The sequence below is a fragment of the Cariama cristata genome, unplaced genomic scaffold (genome assembly GCF_000690535.1).
Source record: "Cariama cristata isolate BGI_N322 unplaced genomic scaffold, ASM69053v1 scaffold4116, whole genome shotgun sequence".
Lineage (NCBI taxonomy): Eukaryota > Metazoa > Chordata > Aves > Cariamiformes > Cariamidae > Cariama > Cariama cristata.
The window spans coordinates 129,543-147,730 of record NW_009621420.1 but is presented as its reverse complement, the minus strand read 5'-3'; the positions used below and the strand labels follow the sequence as shown (position 1 = coordinate 147,730).

The 18,188-nt window shown below is 48.3% G+C and overlaps 1 protein-coding gene across 1 annotated transcript in view; it reads left to right on the top strand.

The window, feature by feature from the left end:
* Positions 1-1,544: 1,544 nt before the first annotated feature.
* Positions 1,545-18,188, top strand: part of LOC104163062 (MAM domain-containing glycosylphosphatidylinositol anchor protein 1-like) — a gene marked incomplete at its 5' end in the record, with an annotated part of 29,862 nt that continues 13,218 nt past the window's right edge. Inside the window, 4 exons of the mRNA XM_009701945.1 lie at positions 1,545-1,722; positions 2,792-2,815; positions 10,073-10,225; positions 11,457-11,591. Of these exons, the coding sequence (XP_009700247.1) occupies positions 1,545-1,722; positions 2,792-2,815; positions 10,073-10,225; positions 11,457-11,591 (490 nt within the window). The remainder of the gene's footprint in view (positions 1,723-2,791; positions 2,816-10,072; positions 10,226-11,456; positions 11,592-18,188) is intronic.

Below are 18,188 nucleotides of genomic sequence, written 5' to 3'. Positions count from 1 at the left end.
GCTACAAAGGTCTCTTTTGGGTACAATCTGTAAGGCAGGTACAATGTTGTTGTTCACTGTGAGAATCTCATGCAGCCATGGGTTCCCAGGGGCCAGTCCCTGCCCCAACACAGCACCATGGCAGGATATGGTCCAGCCCTGCCCCTTTGCTTGGGAGCACTGTCCAAACTGTGGGCAGATGAACTCAGGTGAGGAGGTAGGTCGTTGGGTTGTGGCCGTGTTGGAAATGAACAGGGCTCTGGCAGAGGAAGGTCTCCAGTGGCATCCATCGCTTCTGAGTTTGAACTTACAGTTCTGTACGTTTGGGCTGGAGGCAGGCAGAGGAGGGATTTGCATGTGCTTGTTTTTACCAAGTGTCACATCTGCATTGCTCCCCTGCCTTACTGATGGCCTTCGCTCCTGCCATGCCCTCACTCCATCTTCTTGCCCCACATTCTCCACACTGACAGTTTTACTACAAACCTTCGTCCCTGCATTCCTGTTCCAGTAATCCTGTAACTTCAGAGTTAATGACAAACACTGAGCCTGTCTATCAGGAGAATTGCTTTTGTGATGAAACCTGTCAGCCTAGAGGATATTTCAGAGGCAGGGAAAGGCTTGGTGTCTGGGACAGTGAACACTGGGCCATGGAGAGCCCTGCCAAAGGTCTTTTTACCAGGACCAGCATCCTCAATAACATATCTTGCCACAAGGATCCAGGCACTGCATAGCAACAGGCAGGAAATTGCATCTTCACAATGCAATCCTTGTTCTTGTCCTTCCCCCGCCAAGCAAGCATGACTGTGGCAGGGAAGTTTCACTGACACATAATTCATCATTTTTAGTGGTGGTGATTTTGACAACGATATTTTTCCCATTGTTTTCTTGAAACTTCCCTGCTGCCTTAGCAAATTGAACAATGTTCAGCTGGTATGGTTCAGCTAAGATGGTTCAGCTCCTTCCTCAGTGGGCATCAGAGAAAGAGGGAGCCCACGAGTGACTCCAGAGGACCACTGACTTGAACTAGACCCCTTGCCCTGGTCTGTGGAGGCAGTGTGGGCTAGGATTCAAGAGTGGGTCCTGTGGAAGGGTGCTGAGGAAGTATGGCAGTAGACAGATCCCCCAGCAAGGCACCAAATGAAACACCACGAGGCCCAGGCAGCAAATTAATGAATTCTGCAGCAGTGATGGTGAACTGAAGGCTATGTTGGCAAAATGCCATGCTGCGCATGCACAGGACCTTGGTGCACTAATGGAGGTGAGCTGGGTTCATTCCTCCCCTCTTGGAGACATTGGTTCCAACACAGAGTTGCTCTAGGACCCGTAGTTCAAGTTGTCCCCCTGGTCAGGAGGACCCCAAAACTTCCCTTCAGGGAGAGCTCAGGCTCCTGCTCTGTACCATGGGTGGGAATTTTCAAACCAATTCTGCACGAAGATCTCATTGATAAACCAGGTGTACTTGTCTGTACAGGAAGAGGAGGAATAGGGTGTCAGATGATGGACAGCATCCCTCAGATTTCTAGTTTTGGTATTTTCATAACGCTGTGGATTCTTTTTCTATGCAGCTGGCTCAGAGAAACACCATCCAAACCTTCATTCCTGTGCAGAAAATGGAGAAGGGCCTGTTGCTGGAGCACATCTTGCCCAACCTGAAAGTGCCTCAGAGCTATGAAGTTCGCCTGACACCCATCACCAGCTTTGGGGCTGGAGATATGGCTGCCCGCATCATCCGGTACATGGAACGTAGGTGTCTCCTCCTCGGTCCTGGCTACGAGAGCAGGTCCGAGCCTCAGGCCTAGGAACATGGGCATGCGTAGATGTTGTCTTCCGTGACCCTTGGGTGGATCTCTCTGCTCTACGGTGTTGTGATGGCACGGTGCTGTCACATGTGGCTGTATTTTGGCTGTATCAATGCAGAGCAGTAGACAGAGAGGTCTGAGGGCCAGTCTCCACTCATCCTTCACTCGGCAGCTCTGACTCACACTCTCTGCTCTGGGGGCAGGAGATCCCCAAAACCCCTGTCAGGCCATGTTGCAGCTTCCCGCGGTACAGCAGTGTATTTTAGAGGACAGCCACTGGACACTGCATATTAACCACATGCCCACAAAAGAAAGAGGATTTCAGGGGCCTTCAGTTCCCTCCACAGCTGAATGCACGGTTCCATTCCTAACTAGTCACTCGTAAACTCTGTAGCTCTGTCCAATACCCTGAATTCCCGATCATCCCATTGATATACAATGACCATGCTTCTCTCCCCAGCATCCCAACAGCTCACAACTCTCCCCATTCCCACAACCCTGTGATTGCTTTACTCCCCTCAGGAGTTTGGACCCTGTATTTCAGCAGAAAGTACAGATCCCCCTCCTCCTATGTTTGCATGATTTCATACAACCCTCTTGTCCTGTGGAGTGACGTGTCCCCAGCATACCTGTTGTCTCAAACTCCCACAGTGTCTCAAACTGGTTTGATGTCCCTCTTAGAAACCAAGTTTTGGTATCTAAGTGGGTGCTATCCAGTGGATGCTCCAGAGAGAGACTGCTAGGGTTGCCAGAAGAGTTGCCCTGTGCAATTGCGGGATCACCCCTTAGATGAAGTTTTCTTAAGGTCTGTTGCTGCTTGGATCAGAGAGTCAGCATCTTGTTCCATCACCAAGGGAGACACCGAGCCCTGCTATTTCTCAGGGATGCTGCTAGGAGATTTGTGCGTCTATGACCTTTCTTGATGTGTTTGTTTTATTTTCAGACTTTGATTGTGATTTGCAATTTGAAGGAGTACTAGCTGTTCTGACTTGTTTTTCTGTTTCCTCTTCCAGCAATCAACTATCCCAACCCAACAGGTAAGCAACAAGACCTTTGTACTTATGTTTTGAATGTAATGCATGTTAGTCAAATGCTCCACCAGATCAGGCAAGCCAAGCAGCTGGAATACACAGCTGATTTTGTCAAATCTTTTTCCCCAAAAGAGGATGAAATTGCATACACTAATGCTTCCAGTTAGTAATGCCATTTGTTGTACCTCGAGTTATTGCCAGAAGATACACAGCAGAGATATGCCTCCCACTCACACCTGATATCTCTGTGATGGGATAGGCTGTGATCTTGAACCCACCCTTCCCCTAAGATTAGCAATCTGCATCCAGTAAGCAGGTTATTAAATGTTCCCCAGAATATCTATATTTAAGGAATATATGGCCCCTATCCTCTTTTGTCCAGGAAAGATACAGCTTGACATCTCTGCAGGCTGGTGTGGAGCAGTCTCCGGCTGAGATCTGGTTCCTCTTGCAAACTCCTTGAGCACAATCCCTTTCTTCTTGCCCTCCAGTGTCATCACTGTTTACTTGCTTATTTACCTTCTGGTCATTCCTGCCAAGGTGCAGGCCCATCTTTTTTGAGCACGCAGAGTTCCCATGGATTTTGAAAACAGAATACACAACCGTCTGAGAATGGTGGTCTTTAACAAGCACATGATGGTGCCCATCGAGTGTAAAAGAGGATTTGTAGCATGCTGTAAGTAGTGGTGGAGTGATCTTCAGGGGCTGAAACAAAGTCCTTTTGCTTCGATTGTTGGATATAAGCCCAGGGAAAGCTCAGGCAGAGATGGGCAGACTACTTGCTGTGGTCCATGGGGAGCAAGGGGTTCCATGTAGTGGTTTCTTTCTCCCTGTTTCCAGCTGTTGAGTCAGCATTCAGTCTTTTTTTATGTTACTCTGTGTGTGTAGGCAAGTGCTACTGCTGCACTGCAGGTTAGCAGTGGGAAGGAGAAGCCAGGATCAGGCAACGGCAGCCAGGAATCAGGGTGTGGGCTTGTCTTGTTAAGGCAGGCACGAGGTGTTCAGTCTTGCAAGTTCAAGCTCTGGGGATGGTTTGATGAACCATACTCTGCCTGAGAGCAGGAGCTTCTTAAAGAGTCAGAAGGCTTTTGTGGCTCTAATTCCCAATTCCTTTTGCTTTGCTTTGCTTTTCCCCACTTCCTGATCCTCTTTAAACATTCTCCATGGAAGATTTGCAGGGAAACACTGATCGAATTGCCAGGGACCTAGTCCAGATTGTGTCCCTCGGTACTCACTGGAGGAGGCAAGCATCCCAGCCCGCAGGTGGAAATGACAAAATCTGGCCTTTTCCCACTTGCTTTTATGCTACATAAATCACTGGTGAAGCCAGAGCAACTTTGGTCCTAATTGTGCCACTCTCTTGGCGGTCTTTGTAAATTGAGCCTTCAAACTGCTCACCTGGGGTTGCTTTTGCAGCTTGATTGAGACCAGAATGACTGCATGAAATTTGCCTGTGGTGGAGGATAACTCAGCCATGCTTGTATTTTCATGCAGCAAACCCAACACTTAGGGTTTATCCTTGATACACCCAGCCTGTGATGGATATTGGGATCTCTGGGCCAGTCATCAGCGTCTTGCCTGTGAGTTCACACCTTGAGATTGACTGCCTAAAGTTGCACCCACTACACTTACTTTCAGACGTGCCCCTTCCTTTCAGACCTGCTGCTCGTGAAATACAAGCCCAAAGGCTCTTAGCTCTGTCTCTGGGCCACAGCTCAGTTCCCAGACTCTCATCCCAGTAACATGGAAATCCCTGCTACTACCTCTTATTTTCCCACTTCCTCTGCTACCACTATCCCCAGGGAAAAGCGTTGAGACAGGATTGTAAAGGTATCCTCACGCTAGGCTGCCCAGCCAAATTCTGGGAGCAAACACTGAGAGGTCTCAAGTGAAAGGCAAAGATTAGATGATTAATGCCTCTGGCAGCCTGATCCAAGGGCATGCACAATGGTGATTAATTTACAAACTCTGAGAGTCACTTAATACAATTATTTCTTCATGCATTTTCTCTCTCAGCTTAATAAGATGTTAATGACATTGGGGCAGGCATGCATGTGGCATGCTTACAGAGCCAGGTACTGGTGTTATAAAGCAAAAATAACGTAAAAGCAGAGGAAGTGAACAAAAGACGTTGAAGATTTCAGACATTTAGAGGTTAGCAGTAAGACTCACCGTAACTCTTTAAAATCAGTTAATCTAGTTCTATAAAACAGAATTTACCTTTAAAAAAACTATCTTAGAATTATCTTAATTCTAAGGTATTACCTTAAAGATCTCTTAGAATAACTAATCGTTTTAATGTCATGACTAAATTCCAGTGCTGGGCAATCTGCTCTGTCCTTCTTACCTTTCCCCTGCAATTTTATTTGGATATAGCCTTCACTTTCTAACCCAAACCCTGCAGTGCTGCCCCGCAAGCTATTCCAGCTCATCAGCAGCGGATGGTTTGGTTTCCCTGGTTCTAGCAGATGTAGCCTTGAAACCTTGGTGATGAGGGCATTAAGAAGCAGACGGGATTGCTGGGGTTTTTTTCTCTTGGCCAGTGTGTCTTGCCCTTCCAGAGCAGCAACGTTATTTCTCATGTATCTGCAATCTGGCTGTGTGGTGCTAAAATGTTTGGGGATCATGGATGAGTTCGGTGGGTGGTGATCAGTACCAGATGCTGGTTGTTGTACATTGCCCTGGCTCATTGCTTGCAATCTCGTGCTCGTGTGTCCTGTCTCTGATAAGGCCTCATAGTCCAGATGAATCTGAGTTTGTTGCCCTGGTACGAACATGAGGGAATGAGATGCGAGCCTGGTGTTCAGAGTTGGATTCCTCAAATCTGTGCCCATTCCTCAGGAACATGTGTAACGAACGTAAAGGTTAAAAAAGGTGACTGCCACCAGTTCCTTGTATCATGATGGCAAATAGGATTGTCTGGGCCATATTATCCCCCTTGTCGCAGACAGAGATATTAAAGCAGATGGCACTCCAGTATGTCCCAACCAGTTGCGGTGTTGTGAAGCTTTCTTCCATTACTGGTTATAAATGCTTTAGAAACTTACCATGGAAGAGGCTGTTAAATGCTTTTTATTAGATCCCAACATACGTTGAGGTTGCAATACGGTTTTCGTTGTCTTCATCTTCTAGATGGGGAAACTGATCCTCAGAGAGAAAGTGATAGCCTGTGGGTCACGCAGCAGGTCTGCAACAGAGCTGAGGCTTGAAGCGTGGTCCCTTATGCTCCAAGCCAGTTTCAGTCATCAGACCACAGCTAAATGACGAAGGCAATTTTATTCAAGTGTGCTCCATCTGCTATTCACCCATAGTCTGCAGCTAGAATAGGATTATTATTTTTTGCATTCATCTGGCAGCCAGAATTTCAGGACGAGGGATGGCTTCCCCCTAAGGACTTGAAACGAAAACCTCCATTATGTTTCTCAAGAAGGCAAAGCAACGAGAAATGCTAATGGCCACAGCAGAGGGTGTCTCCCCTGGGAATGCAGGGAGGTGTCTGTAACCGTGAGCAAACATCTCTGCACTTTGAGCTGCCACCACTGCAAAGCCTGCCAAGGAAATCTGTTTGGTGAGGACAGCACTAATTCCAGCCTTTGAGGAACCAGCTCCCCCGCCACCTCCACCTCGCCTCTGACAATCCTGAGAACAACTTCTGTGTTCAATATTTAAATCCACTGTTTAATTTTTAAACAGGAAGCTTCCTTTGCACCACAGTGCCGAGCCAGGATCCCTGGCAGATGGTGCGAGTCTGCGAGAAGGTTTGCTTCACACCGCTGAGGTCAACAGTTAGATCACTGCTGTGGCCTCTGAGACACAGCAGGTCATTTAAAGGTTTTCTTTTTGGCTGGATCTGCCAGGTTTCTCCTGGTGAACCTTGCTGATAACCATCCAGAGGTGATGTGCCGGCGGTGTTCCAAACCACACCGAACATCTCCTAGTTATTCTGGGCACCTCCACTACTATCTTGGAGAAAAGCCAGAGCTTTGCCTTCCTGTGCCTTGTTTTAAAGGATCAGGAGTCTGAGCACTTGGGTTCTGTTTCCAGCTTTGGCACTGCCTGCTGTGACCTTAAATGTGTCTCTCCATACTTTTGTGCATCTGTTTCCTCACGTGTAATGCAGGAGATACACAGAAAGAGGCATTGCTACCTCACAGAGATGTTAAAAAGCCTTGTTCATTAGTTGTTGCAAAGTGCCTTGAGATCCCAAGCTAAGCAGAGGCAATGTGCTGTAGTTATAAACTCCCGCACAGCAAATGGCGTGGCACATTAGCTTGGTCATGTTGTGGTATCTGTGGTGCATAAGACCCTTCTCTGTTTTATGCTCTCTGCTAGAAATGTTGCCTTCTGGAAATAGCTGCATCTGAGTGAGAGGAGAGGATGGAGTCAGGGCCCTGTTTTGACATTAAAAGAGCTCTCTTGAAGCTTTTGAGTCTTCTCTGAGCAGTCTCATCCGACGGGTATGTGGGGCTTCTTACAAATGAGGCAGGGTAGTCTATCAGTTAGCATGACCAGGCCTTGGCACTAAGCTGGGAATACTGTCCTCAGTCCTCTTGTCTTGCACAGCTCTCCCTGATCTCCACCTGAGCTTTGGCTTTCTCCTTCATCTGCCTCTCCTTTGGTTTCTGTGCCTCGTCCTTTGTGGGTTTGCTCCCTCTCAACCAGTTGCCTGACTGGCCTCTGTGTTACAACTTTCAGCTCTCGTTTCCACCTGATATTCCCTGTTAAGGGAATTTTGTGCTGGAGAAAGATGTCACCTTTCTCATCTGAAGGTCCACGTGCACAAGAGTCAGAGGTGCAAACCATCCCGGTCCCTTTGATTGCAAAAGGACAGTCACAGTGGATCCTGCTGTGTAGGATGGTGGATCCTGCTATGTAGGATAATGCCATTGTAAGAGAAAACGTGTCTTCCAACTGCAAATGGCAACCTGTGAGCTGGAGCCACGCAAATGTTTTTCTTCGGTCTGATGGAGAGAAGCCAGGGGTGTTAGAGCAAGCCAGCAATATGAGAAAGCTGGTGGGCTCCAGCCCCTCCTCTGAGGACCAGGGGGTGTCTGGTACAGCCATGAACTCCCTTCTGTCAGCCACGAGGGCTGGGGAAGGACCCTTAGAAGCTGTTTTCTCGCCCTTTTCCCTCTCCATCTCCTTGTGCTGGGGATGAAAGAGACCCCCCCCATCCCACGTAGCTGCCCTGCCTCAGACTGCCCAGGCATCTACCCCGTCGTCCCTCCCTCCTCCTTCAGCTCCAGCTGCCATGTGCCCCTCTGTGCTCAGCACTGCAGAGCAGTGGCTAATTTGGATTAGGATGATAATTAGAAATGAGCGGATTGAACGGAAAGCACTTAGCCAGGGTTAATCAGCAGTTAAGTGGCCAGCCCAGCCAAGCTCCCGATGGCTGTGCTCCGCTCGCAGGAGCAGCGTTTTCTGCTGAGCTTACAGAAAATCCAGCTGCCCTGGTCCATGAACCAAGCCCCCGGCTTGCAGCACAGTGCTCAACCAGTGGAGGCAAAGACCTTTTTGTGGGCCACATGGGAGGCTGCCTCCTCTTTTCTCACTGCCTTGGTGGGATGCTGGAGAGAGATGGGTAAGAAGGGGGAACCCATTTCCCTACCACAGGATTGTACCAGCTTTTGATGTCTGTTTGGATGGTGGTTGTTTTCATTTCCAAATGGGAGGGGATGGGAAGGGCTTTAGCTGCAGGGTAGGAACCAGGAGGTGCAGCATCTCAGAGTCAAGGTGCTGTTCATTTCATGGGTAGTCTCTCCGCTCTGGTACAAGATGGCAGATTTTGGTGTGCGTGGTAGATATGTGAAGTTCCTACCATCAGAAGGTACTGTGTCTGGAGCTTTCGGCCCTGGCATTGCAGAAAGCTTCCCTTGCCTATCCCATCCTTGGCACCCAGCCCATAGGTTGCTGACCCTGCTCTGCCCTGCATGTCCTGCCAGAGTCACTAGGACAGAGAGCCTGCTGCCCGGGAACTGGAGCAAACCACAGGAATGCAGGAGCCCAAGTAGGCATCTGGGCTTCTCTTCATCTGGGAATGATAATAGGAACAGTATCGGGGGTGAACCCCAAAAAGGTGAGTCTTGCACCAGCATGCCATGGATGAGGCTTCTAGCACATCCCCTAGCAAGAGCCTTGTTTTCCTTTCTGTATGTGTTCTTTCATGGCTTTTAAGTACTTTATCTTTCGGTTTCATAGCACACCTCCTTGCTCTTACGTCAAGGCAGAAGGTAAAGAGATCTGTGCTTACTGTGTCTGTGCCACTTGCAAGGTCTGACATCCCACTCTCAGCCCATTCTCCAGCTCCAGTTTCTGCCAAGGGACCTTTCAGAACACAAAGCACATTAGATCTTGGACCCATTTTCTCTTTCTCTTCTGCTTATTTCCTCCATCCCTCTCCTACTATGTCAGCAGCGTAAAGCTGGTTCTTGGCCTTTGTTTTTGTGGCTCAGGAACTACCTTTTTACCACAAAGGTTACCATCTTCAGCCTGGTCAAGTCCAATTAATCCCCATCTCTGCAAGTCCATCTTGGGTTACATCTATGTACAAGATTTTTCACCTGTCTTACAGTATTGCTGTAGGGTGTGACTGTCTTGTGGTAGTAATAAAACTGAGCCCTATTGCACATGTGGCTGATCCTACATAAAAATGTTTCACCTACATGACTTATTTTGTTAGAGGAACCAGCATAAGCTGCAATATCAAATGTGCCTTTTAGCTGGTATAAATTGGATGTACTCTAGCTAAGTGACACATTTGTAGCACTGAGCTGACCTCTCCTCCACAGCTGATTTTTTTTTCATGTGTGCCATAGTTTAGTTTAATCTATAGCCCAAAGGGGGGTCATCTGCTGGTGCTTTTTCCTCTCTCTTGGGGAAATTATTCTGCCATCAAGTTGTTCTAGTTTAAAAGCCCTCGTGGCCTGTTTCCCTTCAATGCTCTTTTTACCCTCCTCTATGTTTGCCCCCTCAGACCTCCCAGCAGAATTTCTCTTTCTTTTCAACCCTAATAGCCTTCTTCCATTTTGTCAGACCATCACGTCCATCAGCCTGGATTAACCCTTCCATAATCGTACTAATCATGGATATATTCCTTTTCAGCCTTCTCCTGAGGTCAGGGGCTGCCCATCTGTCCCCAGCCTGATGCAGAGCCTCAGCGGTGATGTAGCAGTGCTGAGGCTTTGCTGCAAGCACCCAGGCAGCCTTGGGGAGGAGGTTTGAAAAGCAGCAGCTGATCAGACCCTTCCCTTCCCTTCCCTGCAGATAACACCTGCCGCTTTGAGGACGAGAAGATCTGCGGCTTCATGCAGGACAAGATGGACAACTTTGACTGGACCCGGCAGAACGCCCTGACCCAGAACCCCAAGCGCACCGTCAACACGGGACCCCCCACGGACATCAGCGGTACGCCGGAGGGTAGGCACACGTCTGGGTTTCTTTCGACTTGGCTGTAGAGATGCATGCCATTGCTTGTCAGAAGTCCTACGGCTCTGGGAGCTGGTGGAATGCTCATCTGCTTTCTACACAACACGCTTCTCCTCCGCACAGGGTGCAGGGAGCAGGCGGTTAATTTGCATGTTACTGAATGGCATTAAACACACAATTAAAACACCCACGACTTTGTTCAAGGGAATAGTGTAAGCATTAGTTCTTGTTACCAGCTAATTGCCTACTGCCTAATGCCCTTGTCCCATTTGATGCTTGTTTTGAAGTCAAAAAAGGATAAACAAGTAGGAGAACATCTCTAACATCTAGAAACAGCTCTGCTGGTTTTAGCCAGCCGTTTCCTCAAAGAAGATCTCAGGGAAGCAAACAGATCTCCTTCGTACCAAGCAGGAGCATGAGAGACCAGGCGGGAGCTGCCTGCGGGATGGCAGCAAGTGCCTCGCCGCTAGCTGGAGGAGACTGGTGTTGTCTATTGCTCACGCTAACGGTGCATAGAGTACACGTTCCCATTTTAGCGGGATATTACTTTCCTCTTTCTCTAATAACAAAAGTAAATTTGCATGCAAGCACAAATCTTTGAATATAGAAAAAATGGGAAACATCCAATGACCAGCTAAGGAAATGGCTTTTCCCATTAGTGTTCAGTACATCAGCCTGATCAAGCATTGAAAACTATGCCAAGAAATTAAATAGCTAATCTGTTCCTCCCTGGGTTGTTAACAACTACTTTGGTATTGTTCTCTTTAGACGACAATATTGTTTAGGCCAGATATACAGAATCCTCTCTCCCTCTGCTTTAGGCAGAAAAATTAGGCTGGAATGGTTTCTCCCTCCTCGTTCTGGTTTTCTCTTTACACAGCGCAGTCGGCTCTGGGGCTCCTCGTGCTGCAGGAGAAAGGCTCATTTTGCACCCAGACAGATGTGCGTGTGTGTGTGCGCACGTTCAGGGGCTCATCTGCTGCGTGCACTCACAGCGGGTCTGCTCACACCCATCACCTAAACACTGCAGAGGCAGGGAAGGCACTGCGGGTATCCTGCAAGTGTCCCTGGCCGGGATCACAGCGGGTGCGGAGCGGATGGGAAGAGCAAGGCCAGGTCTCTCAGAGGAGGAGTGGTCTCCCAGCCTCCGGCATCCCATCGCTGGCAGGAAGGGAGACCCAGTGCACGCCGCCTTTCCCCACCTTTCCCTCCCGTTCTGTAGGTTATTACATGTTCATCGAGGCATCCCGGCCCCGGGTGACGGGAGACAAAGCCCGGCTCATCAGCCCCCTCTACAACATTACTGCCAAGTATTACTGTGTCTCCTTCTACTACCACATGTACGGGAAGCACATCGGTGAGTATCCTCCGGGGAAGGGTAACCCCAGCCTCTTGCTCCACCAGCTGTGTCTGCGGCCAGCGATTCAGGAGGGTGGGAGTCCTACTCCAGTGCCCAAGGTACCAGGGTGGGTGGGCTGCTGCTTTCAAATACTTGTCAGCCATCACCCCTTCCACTCCGGCTCGCTCCTCCTCTAGTATAAGGCTCCCTACCCTCCACGAAAAAGAGCATTGTGCCCACATGCACACACTTTCCCCGCTGACGGCCACAGCCGCCGTGCTCCAGGTGAACAGTCTGTCCATTGGAGAGGAGAGAGGGGTGGAGGGGCTTTGTGGGACCGGAGCACTCTGTGGTGGCCGCAGCTATTTTGGGGTGGGCAGGATGCTGTTCCCTCAGCTGTGCCAAGGGGCTGTCTGCTCTGCCTGACTCCCTCCTCTCTAACTGTAAGCCTACGAGAGCAGCCAGCACCCCAGAAGTGCCTGGCACACTAATGAGTTTCCGTATCCAGTCAAGGAGCAATTGCTAATTCGTCACCTCTTGATTATAATTTCATTAATTTGAATAATAGATGCACTCTTCCCACAGCACGCTGGGTTATTAATCACCTGCTGGACTGGAGCCTGACTGAAAAAATTAGGGCCCAGGCAGGAATGTGTCCGCCCTTCAATAAACAGGGTTAATTAACAGCTCTCTGCTTGGCACCATTGATGTCATTGGGAGGGAACACCCTCCTGAGTCCGGCCACCACGTCTCCGGTGAGTGTGTGGCACGGCAGAGAGGATAAGCTGCAAAATCTGGGACCTCCTTGTCTCAGTGGGAGAGAGGTTGAAACCCTGTCCCGGTGGGTGCTGGGGGGTAAGGTCTGGGCTGAGCAGGTTCACTGAGCAGGTCTCCATCTCTCTCTTTGCTCTGAGGGCTCATATTTGCTGTCTGCACCCAGAGTCCGGCTGGGTCGGAGGTGTCCGTTGTGGTCAGTCAGCCTTGCTGCCTAATTCCTGCACGTCTTCTCCTGGAGGCTTTGAAAGGGATCTCCTTCTTTGAGGTTGCAATGAAGGGTGGCCCAGACCGGTGGAAGACTGGCAAGGAAAGACGATGTGGAGGGAAGAGGCCTCTCTTGCTTTGTTTCTGTCAGGAATACAGCTATGTGTCATATTTCCAAGTTCATTTCACGGGGAAAGTAAAAGCCCGTCAGCTTTTGCTTGCTTTTGGAAGAGAGCTCTGTTTTACAGCTGTCATGTGGTGATCTGTCTGGAGATGGGGTGGACTGGACACCCCAGGGAATCAGTTTATTACAGGTTTTTGACTTTCAGCATTTTAACCCTTTATTGATTTGCCGCACCCACAAATTGCCCAGAGCAAAAGATATAGTGACTCCCAAGACCTAAGAAAGCCACTGAGTGCCATTTTCTATTCCTCGGCTTCAGGCACCTTTTATATCTGTTGATTTTTCCCTTTATACTCAATGGTGCTGCTTCTGCCTGCTCCCCATTTTCCCCTTGTTGCACAAAGGGGCTAATAAATTTGTGTGAGGTGGATAGACTCTTTAATGCCATATGATGATTTCCAGGGTGGGTGCTGCTGAGATGAGAGTGAATAAATTATTTTAAAATTAGACTGACTAGATAGAGTCAGAGAATGAAAGAGAAAGAAATGAGAAAAACCTTTTACTCTTGGCTTGTGGAATAGGTGGCTTGGTCTAGCAAACCCACGATATATCTGTCTGCAAATTGAAATTCAGTACTTTGTATCTGCTCTCTACTCTGTAGTTTCTTTCAGGGCCAATCATGATATTCTGTAATCATTTTGGCTTCTCTTCTACATGTTGGGGCACCAGGGTCAAACTGAGACCTCTCCAGGAAAAATCAGAACGCCTAGTAATCCTAAAATTGTCTGGTTTTCATCATTCCCACTACAGTACTTACTAACTCTTACAGTACTTGGTCTTTTTCCTCACTGCCACGCCGGCAGCACTCTGGCGTAGCTGTCCTCATCCCTGCACATGCACGATCGAACTCGCGTTTGGGACACGCTCTGTTTCACCAGCAGGTCTAATGGCTCGATCTACATTTCTAATGCACGTTTGTTGCTCCCTGGCTGGTTTTGCTTGTACAGAGGTTGTGAAACCCTGCCAGAAAGCTTTAGCTTATTCAGATGGTGCCAGGCTCGATGTCCTTGGTGGCTGAAGTCCTCTCAGAGTCCCCTGGGGGAAGTGGCAGCCTGCTTGATGGCAAAGCAGGTTTCTTCAGCTTTTCTTCTTTAGCCCTTGTTTGGAGGGGAGTTGCCCCCGCTCAGATACAGGGCTCCTCACCAGGACTTCTCCTGTCAAGTGAGGAGGCAGACCCTGGCCTCCTACCTGTATCACATATGTGACAATATGGAGGTGAAGATGGTATGGCTACAACCCTGGGCTATGTCTTGCTTCCCATATAGCCAGCTGTCTCTGATGTCCACAGACATGGCCCCAACCCCTGGCTCACCTTTCAACCCCACAACCCCAGCCGTAGCACTTGGCAGGAGTCTATCAGGTTGCTCCCGTTGGCAGACAGTGCCAGCAAGAGGACATCTCCCAGCCCACGCCTCTCCTAGCAGCTCCAGCTCCATCATAGAGCAAACTGAAGCTCTGTCACTATGAAAAGAAACCGTATAAAATCCCGACATTTATTTATTTTTTTAATAACCCTTTTATTACCTTTTTCCCCCCTCTACAGAACTTGAAAGCTGGTTTACTCTCACAATTTGACTATAAAATATCCATAGCCATCCAGGCAAATCTTCCCTGGGAGAGTTCCCAGACACTACTCGTTTATAATAGATATGACGAAAGAGAGAAACAGAATACAAATGGAGCGTTTGTAGCCATGGTATAAAATATTCAGCGACTAGCAGAGCAGGATGAAGTTGAATATCTCTCAGCTGATGAGAGAGCAGGGTGAAGGGGAGCTCCCTGGAGGCAATTCCCATTCTTTCGGAGTTATTTGGTCATCGGTTTTCTTTCCTCCAGCCCCCTCCGGAACGAGCATTGCCCTATGATCCTCCCAGCCCAAACAAAAAAATCAGGGGGAGGGGAAGGAAAGAAATCCCATTTCCACCAGGCATTCAAGAACAAAGGCGTCTTGCTTGCAGCAGGCACAGATAATATCAAACGAGGAATTGCTTGCTTTCTTCAGGAGAGGAAGCTAGGCACGGCAGGCAGCAACCAGCCACCAAATTCAAAAAGCCTCTTAGTCGAGTTGACTTGGTGAGTCAGCACAGCAGATGGGAGCAGATCCTCAAGTCCTTGCTTCAGCCGTCAGACTCCTCTTCCTTCCTTCCCAGGGGCTGCCTGGGAGGGGGATGCTTTGAGGGGACAGTGTCCCCGACAGACTGCTCCCACCACAGTCCCCTGCCACCCCTCTCTCACATCTCCTAGCTCAGCGGTGGGCAGGTTATGATCTGCACGGCCTCCTGCCCGCTGCTGGATGCTCTCGCAGACCCTGCAGCAAGAGATGCCTTCATGCTCAGACCACAGGAGGAAGGTTGCTCAGAGGGACCAGGAAATTTCAGACGCAGTGGATTTAGCTTTTTCTGTGGTCATTGTGGTCCCCATGGCACACAGTGATTGCTAATGCTATAGCTTCCTATCTCGTGAGCCAGTGACTGCGCTCGTGGGGAAAACACTTGGGTCAAAGAGTTTACTTGCTCACAGGGGTGCCTATGTAAAAGTAGTCATGTAGGATGTACCCAAGCAGCATTTTTTTAGGCTCCTTCTGATTTGTGAGCTCACTGGCAGACCCTTTTCAAACTATGTTTGCTGTGTTTCTGTTAGCAGTAGTCACTGCACACAGGCTTATGAGGAGATACGGCCCCACAGAGGGGAGAAGGCAAAGACCCCTCCTTGCCCTGGAGTACCTCCCAAGATGGGACTGTTCAGCTGCCTCCTGTAATGGAACTGGCACGTCCTGGGCTTCATGAGCGGGGCCTGATTGAATGCAGTGTCTAAACACCCTGCTCTTGGCTTGCAATTTTTGTATTTTGATTCTCTTTTCTGCACTAGCAGTGTCACGGTCTTACCTTGGCCAGTTCCTCTCCCAGAAATCAGGGAACTGGCTTATTTTCTGGCATGTATCCAGCATCTATGCAACTCATGGAGAGTTAAAGGTGCTGTTGTTCCAGCTTAGTGCTGACACGGACCTAATCTGACCACCTCAGCTAAGTCTAGCCTATGTATAATCAGGATGGAAAGCTTCCAACGAAACTGGAAACCACTCATTGCTCTGTACAACTCCCTGAGGAGGGGAAGTGGAGAGGGAGGTGCTGAGCTCTTCTCCCTGGTACCCAGTGATAGGATGGGTGAGAATGGTTCAAAGCTGCATCAGGGGAGGATCAGACTAGATATTAGGAAGCATTTCTTTACTGAGAGAGAGGTCAAACACAGGAACAGGCTTCCTAGAGAGGTGATCGAAGTGGTTAGGCAGTTGGACTAGGTGATGGTTGTAGGTCCTTTCCAACTGAACTATTCTATTGTGTTGTATTCTGTTCTATTCCTTTTTCTATTTCTTTTCTATTCTACTCTATTCCATTCTATTCTAAGATACTGTGAGGAACAGTGCTTAGGACTGATTAAGGGGGATTTTGGTTCTGAGTCACTAGAAAAAACGAGGCTTGATCAGATCACTTGCCACAGCATCCAAGTTCAAGAAAGCCCTAAGCTGTTTCACAGCGGTAATTGGGTTGTAGGCAGGCCACTCACACTGGTGGTGTCACCGCTGATGCCCTCCTGCTGAGTAGGGAACACAGATCTGGAAGGCCTGCCAAACTGAATTGCTTCTTTACTTTTTCGACTCAGATAATGCAACCAGTGCAAAGGTGTTTCTGAAAGGTCGTGGTGGATGATCAGGCATAGGAGCCAGAGTTAGCACGGGTGCCATGTGGCTGCATCTTGTTTCTGACAAGCGACAGAGCTGTCAGGCCACACAGATTGATAGGTATCAGCTATGTCAATGTGAAAGCAAACTGAACCGTGAAGGCATCCTTTTTGTAGGATTTGGTATCATAGCTCCCTCGTGCCTACCCAAACCTTCTTTATGAACACAAGACCCTGCTACTGCACACAGTTACGCAGGTGGCACCCTGGAGGTAGCTGCATTCTGTTGAATATGTAAAGTTTGCCTTATATACAAATGCATTGTTCATGAAATCCATGCCATTATCTCCAGTGCAGTAACTCTACCTGGTAAAGATTACATCACTGGATTGATTGAGGGGATGCTGCTTTTCCCAATAAGTATGATTCACTTCCCTCTAGGCTCTTGAAAACAAGTTGCAGTTAGAGTTAAGTGAACAGTTTTAATGAAAAAAATGTATTCTTTTTTGAAATACTCTTTCTTTTTCCACTTACTCGGGTGGGTTCTTGGCTTTACTCATTCCTTCATCAATAGATGTGTATTTGACTAATGTTTTGTGCAGACATCCAGCAGCTTCCTGTGGGCAATGGTATGGATCCTTTGGATAGACTGTGGTCTCTCCTAGTAGTATCTGCTTGGGTTTTTTTGGAAGTTAGTCAAATACCATGATCATGAGCAAGGATTATAAATACCTGGCAAGATAACCACATATTTGTAATGTGTCATTCAAGCTCTGTAGGTTCAATACAATGGCTCTGAACCAAAGACCGTTGAAGTAATTGTTTTTCTAAAGACTTAGTAAACTTTGGATTAAAGCCGTAGATTTAAAGATTACTAAGACCAGATGGGACCAATACATCATCTAATCAAACTTCCTGCATAACCAAGGGGAGAGAACTCCCTTCAGTTACTCTTGCTGGAGCCCAGTAAATACTATGTGTCTATACCTCCATTGGATGTTTACTTACAAAGAGCACCAACAGCATGCTTGACACGGCTTGCAGATGTGGGACTGAATCATTCCTAAGCCAAAGAGCTTCAACATGTAAAGCTGAAGAAGACATGGAGAGGAGGGAAAGGTATTCAGAGGTGGATTGTTTATGTATCATTTTTATTCCACGAATAGCATGTCTTCCTGTTGATGCAGGCATTCTGCTCAGTACCTTGACTCTGGATACACTGAGCCCTGCCTTTCCTTGCCCCTCACTACAAGTGCATCACCGAATCAAGTCCCCATTGCAGCTAGCCACTGAAATGTTGCCTTCTTCAAAAGCCCTCTTCTTCTGCTTTACCAATCATGATCTGAACACATACCTGCCGCAGAATTTCTTGGGAAGGTTGTCAGGGGTACAGATTGCTGACACCAATTTATTTGCAGATGCCTTGAATCCCCAGAGATCATCTTTGCTCCGGCTCACCTGACTGGAGTCACTGTTACTCATCTGGTGGGAAGGCGGTATGATCCCCCCCTCCTTTCCTCCAGGCTCTCAGCAAAGCATCTTTCCATTCAGACTTGGCTCACAGCAGCATCAGCAGCCTTGCACAAAGTTGAGTAGCTGTAAGGATATACTGCAACCTGATCGTCTCCTGGGACATCAGGTGTTGCATCAGTTATTCAGACCATGAAATTGCTCGATACAAAACTTAACAGACACCTAAGAGGAAACGGGAGCTCTCAGTTCATACCCAGCTACTTCATTAGCTCTCCCAGGTCACTCTTCTGTTCTCTCCA